Here is a 5000-nt window from a genome sequence, read left to right on the forward strand (position 1 = left end):
TCCCTCCTTCCTTCTTTCCTTCCTTCTTTCCTTCCTTCCTTCCTTCCTTCCTTCTTTCCTTCCTATCTCCATTTCTTTTCTTCCTTCCTTCCTTCCTATCTCTTCTTCACTTCTCTTCCTTCCAACCCATCCTCTTTTTTTTTTCTTTTACTTCTTTTTTCAACTATCTCCCTTTTTTCACGTTTCTCTCCCGTGTCTCTTCTGTCACTCATCCTCACCTCGTTTCTCCCCATTCTTCCCACTTATTCTCCCCATCCTTTATCACATACATGCCTTAATTCTTACTCTCATTCTTTAACTCCTCTCTTTTATCAATCTCCCCACTCTCATTCTCACCTCTTCTCATCTATCTATCTCCCCCACTCTTATTTTATGCCCCTCTCACTTTTCCATTCTTCTCACCTCTTCTTCTCATCTATCTTTCTCCCTACTCGTATTTTCACTCCCCTCTCACCTTCCCACTTTGTCTTATGGTCACCTCTTCTTCTCATCTTTCTCCCTACTTTTATTATTCCTCCCCTCTCACCTCCCTGCCCTATCTCATTCTCACCTCTTCTTCTTTATCTTATTCACGCCCCCTCTTACTTCCCCACTCTCTCATTCTCACCTCTTCTTCTCCTTTATCTTATTTCTCACTCCCCTCTCACCTTCCCAGTCTCTCATTCCCACCTCTTCTCTACCCATCCCTCACTTGTACTCTCGCGTCTGTCTCACCTCCTACCTCTCCCCTACGCAGGATGAGGCAGTGTCGCTCCCACTGTCTCCAGATCCTCAGTTCCCGCGTGCTGCTCTTCATGACCCACTGTCCAGCCATCCAGACGCAGCTCCTGGACGACAACAGGCTGCGCTCCCTCGTGGCGGCCCTGGACCTACTACTCATGACCCGGTGAGACTGAGAACCTATTAGTACCTTCAGTCTTATTTCAGGTAGAAGCGCCGTGGTGCAGTGGGATCGCCTGGGTTTTGGGAGGTTTTAGGGGTTGAGGGGTCTTCAGGTGCACGGGTTCGAATCCTGGCCAGTTTAACAGTTTATTTAAGGGTACAAAAGGGGTAACAGGGTGGGGGTTGATTGCATAGTAGGGGGGAAACGTCAGAGAAGAAATGTCCGAGGTTAGGAAGGGCATCCACTCGCGGTAACGGTTCCCAAATGCCACAACTAAATTTATTCGTTAGGAGGCACCGTCCTAGCCTTGACGTCAGTTCCTCACCATGTGCTCTGCTTCCGTAAATATCACAGAATCCTTGTTGAGTCGCTAGAATCACGGAGAAACACTCTCGAAAATCCTCCTCCTCCTTCTTCCTTACCACTACAAGACTTTTTGAAGCCCAGGGACACGATAAGCCAGGGTCTCACGATGCTTAATAATTTCCTTCAATAAATGCCACAGAAATCCTTATTGAACCGTCACTAGAACCCATGGAAAAACACCCTTAAAATCTACCCACCGCCCCCCCACCCCCCAGCTGTGCCTCCCAATAACTTCCACCACCGCAAGTTAAAGAATCACTGGCTGCGATTGGATGTTGAAATAAACCAACACTAAAGGGGAAAAAAAAAAAACTTGGAGAAAAAATATCAATAACTTCCACAGCAGTGTGTTAAAAGTAGTGAGATAAGACGTGGAGAGAGAGAGAGAGAGAGAGAGAGAGAGAGAGAGAGAGAGAGAGAGAGAGAGAGAGAGAGAGAGAGAGCCTGGGATAGGAAGGTACGAGTATTAATGAAGAAGCAGGATGGAAAAATTTGCAATAGATGTAAGGAAAGAGTGAGAAAGTAAGAGGGTAAGAGGAGGAGTAATGGGTTTACAGTCACTTGGTACTGGGGCAGAGGGCACTCAGGTCAGATGGACTCGCAAGACAGGTCGGCCTGAGTGCAAATAGGCTTCAGGACGTTTGGTGCTCGAGACACTTGGTAAGCAAATCACTTGGTTGAGTGGATGGGTTGGATGTGGTTGAGTAAGTAGATGGATGGCTTGGTGAACATTATATTAGTGTGTGTGGATCAACAAGCTGCCTTCACGAAACCTTTAGTCCAGACGTTTGAGTCTAGAGACATTTTGAGGAGCAAGTGGTTTGTGTACCAAATTTCAGGAGCACCAAACATCCTGAGGCCTATTTGCACTCAGGTCGATCTGTCTTGAGCATCATCTGACCTGAGGCTTGTATGACTTCAGTAACATCGCCCTCCCACCTAGTACCAAGTGGCTAACTCCCGAAATAAGGGAGTTCCGGAGGGGAGGAAAGGGAAGGTAAAAATCTAGGTATGGAAAAGGATCAGGGAGGAGGAAAGCAAGTGAAGGGAAGGGAAGTAGGAAAGGGAAGGAGATGAGAGAATGTAAAGGGGGAAAGGAAAGAGAATTAAAAAGTAGTGAAGGGAGGAGAGAAATGATGGGAAGGAGAAGAACGGAGGAAAGGAATAGGAGGCAATATGAGAGGAAAAGGTGAAAACTAGATGAAATGGAGAAATAGTATAAAAAATGGGGAAAAGAAGAGGAAAATAAAGGAAAAGAATAAAAATGATAAGAAAGTGACGAAGTGAGTGTTAGAAGGGAAAGAGAAAATAGTAGATAAAAAATAAAAATGATAAGAAAGAGAGAAAATAGGCGAGAGGGAGAGAGTAAGAGGTACATATTTGGGAAGGTGTAGGTGTTGGGAAGGTGTAGTTGGGTGGGCAGGTGTAAATTGCTTTGATGAGAGTGAATGATTTGAGTTACGTGGGAGAGGTGGAGGAGGGAGAGAAGGAGGCAAGGAGGGAGGCAGAGAAGAGTAATGGATGGCAGGGAGGGAAAAGGGGAGGAGGAAGGGTGAGGGGAGGGTGTGGAAAGGACAGGTGTAAACAAATCGACAGTTGAGTGATGGTGGGTAGGAAGACCTGATGTTTATAGCAACCATTACCACCACCACCACCACCACCACCTCTCTCTCTCTCCTTCATCAAAGCATCAAATTAGACACACATGCATAATTTTTACTTCCCTTCTTTTCCTCCCCTTCTTTTCCTTCTCTTTCTTCTCATCTTCTCCTCCACACTATGTATTCTCCTTAGGATATTTATTTTCTTTCCTTCTTCCTTCCAATCTTTCTTTTCTTCCTCTTCTTCGACCTCAATATCACTCTCTTCAGCCTCCTCCTCTTCCTCCTCCTCCTCATCTCTTGCTAGAATCAGAATAGAACGAGGAAAAGGGCGTGAAAGAGGAAGAAGAGGAGGAGGAAGAAGAGGAGAAGGAGGAGGAGAAGGAAGAGGAGAAAGAGGAGGAGGAGGAGGAGGAGGAGGAGGAGGAGGAGGAGCAGCAGCAGCAGCACGAAAAGCAAGTGATATTTCTCCCTGTCGCCTTGTTGATCCTCCTCCTCCTCCTCCTCCTCCTCCTCCTCCTCCTCCTCTGCTGCCACTCCTTAAATGCTACTAGCTTTGGTGTGTGGGATAGAGAGAGAGAGAGAGAGAGAGAGAGAGAGAGAGAGAGAGAGAGAGAGAGAGAGAGAGAGAGAGAGAGAGACAAACCTTTACTTTCTCTCTCTCTCTCTCTCTCTCTCTCTCTCTCTCTCTCTCTCTCTCTCTCTCTCTCTCTCTCTCTCTCTCTCTCTCTCTCTCTCTACTAATTTGCAGGAGAATGACATTGCACTTTCCTCCCTTCCTCTTTAAGGATACAGCCTCTCCTCTCACTCTCCCCTCACTCTTACTTTCCCTTTCTCTCTCTCTCTCTCTCTCTCTCTCTCTCTCTCTCTCTCTCTCTCTCTCTCTCTCTCTCTCTCTCTCTCTCTCTCTCTCTCTCTCTCTCTCTCTCTCTCTCTCTCTCTCTCTCTCTCTCTCTCTCTCTCTCTCTTACTCTCCCCTCTCACTCACTCTTCCCCTCAGCACTCTTCATTCATTCACTCTCACCTTTCACTCTCATTTTCTTTTCCACTTCTCTTCCTTTTGTTTTCCCTTTATTTTCCCCTCTCCCTCTTCCCCTCTTTCTGCTCTTCCTCTTCTCTCCCCTCTCACTTTCCCATGTCTCGTTTCCTCTCAGTTTTCCATTCCTCTTCTCGTTCCTCATCTTTTCTTCTTTCATCTCCCTTCTCCTCTTTCTCTTTTTTATTTTCTCTGTTATTCCCTCTCCTTTTTCCCCTCTTTCGTCTTCCAGTTGTCTCTCAGTTATTTCCCTCTCACTTTCCCCTCTCCCTTCTCCCCTCACTCACTCTTTCTCTCACTTTTCCCCTTTTTCCCCACTCAATATTCTCACTTTATTCTTCTCATTCCTGTCTTCCCTCATCTTAGTTTCCATCTCCCCTCTCCTTCTCGCTTTCCCCTTTTAGTTTCCCCTCACTTGGATTCTCCCCTTATCTCCCCATTCACTCACATGCTCTGTTTACTGTCATTTTTTTCATCTCCTCCCCTTTCTCTCTCTCTTTCCTCTTTCTCTCCCCTCTCACTCTCCCCACTCCCCACTCTTTCTCTCACCTCTTCCCTTATCTCCCTATTCATTCGTATCATCAGTGTTTAACCTCTTATTTTTGTCTCCCCTCTCACTCTCCTCTCACTCTCACTCTCCCCTCTCACTCTCTCTCTCTCTCTCTCTCCCCTCTCACTCTCTCTCCCCTCTGACGCCTCCTTAATTCCGGGTGTTGTTGTGATTTCCCAAGTGAGAGTGACACGCTGGAGACTTAATTCCTCCTCCTCTTCCTCCTCCTCCTCCTCCTCCTCCTCCTCCTCCTCCTCCTCCTCCTCCTCCTCCTCCTCCTCTTCCTCCTCCTCCTCCTCCTCCTCCTCCTCCTCCTATATCTTTTGCACCTCAACGACTCTCTCTCTCTCTCTCTTTATGTGTGTGTGTGTGTGTGTGTGTGTGTGTGTGTGTGTGTGTGTGTGTGTGTGTGTGTGTGTGTGTTATTTTTTTTTCTTGATTTTCTTTTTTTTTATCTTGGTTTCCTCTTGATTATATTTTTTCATTTTAGTTTTTCGTTCGTTTTCTTTTTTTATTTTCCTCTCTCTCTCTCTCTCTCTCTCTCTCTCTCTCTCTCTCTCTCTC

General features: G+C 46.4%; 1 protein-coding gene across 1 annotated transcript in view; it reads left to right on the top strand.

Moving 5' to 3' along the window:
* Positions 1–1961: 1961 nt before the first annotated feature.
* Positions 1962–5000, top strand: part of LOC135115638 (uncharacterized) — an 11748-nt gene continuing 8709 nt past the window's right edge. Inside the window, exon 1 of the mRNA XM_064032563.1 lies at positions 1962–2123. Within this exon, the coding sequence (XP_063888633.1) occupies positions 1962–2123 (162 nt within the window). The remainder of the gene's footprint in view (positions 2124–5000) is intronic.

The sequence above is a fragment of the Scylla paramamosain genome, chromosome 29 (genome assembly GCF_035594125.1).
Source record: "Scylla paramamosain isolate STU-SP2022 chromosome 29, ASM3559412v1, whole genome shotgun sequence".
In the NCBI taxonomy this organism is placed as follows: domain Eukaryota; kingdom Metazoa; phylum Arthropoda; class Malacostraca; order Decapoda; family Portunidae; genus Scylla; species Scylla paramamosain.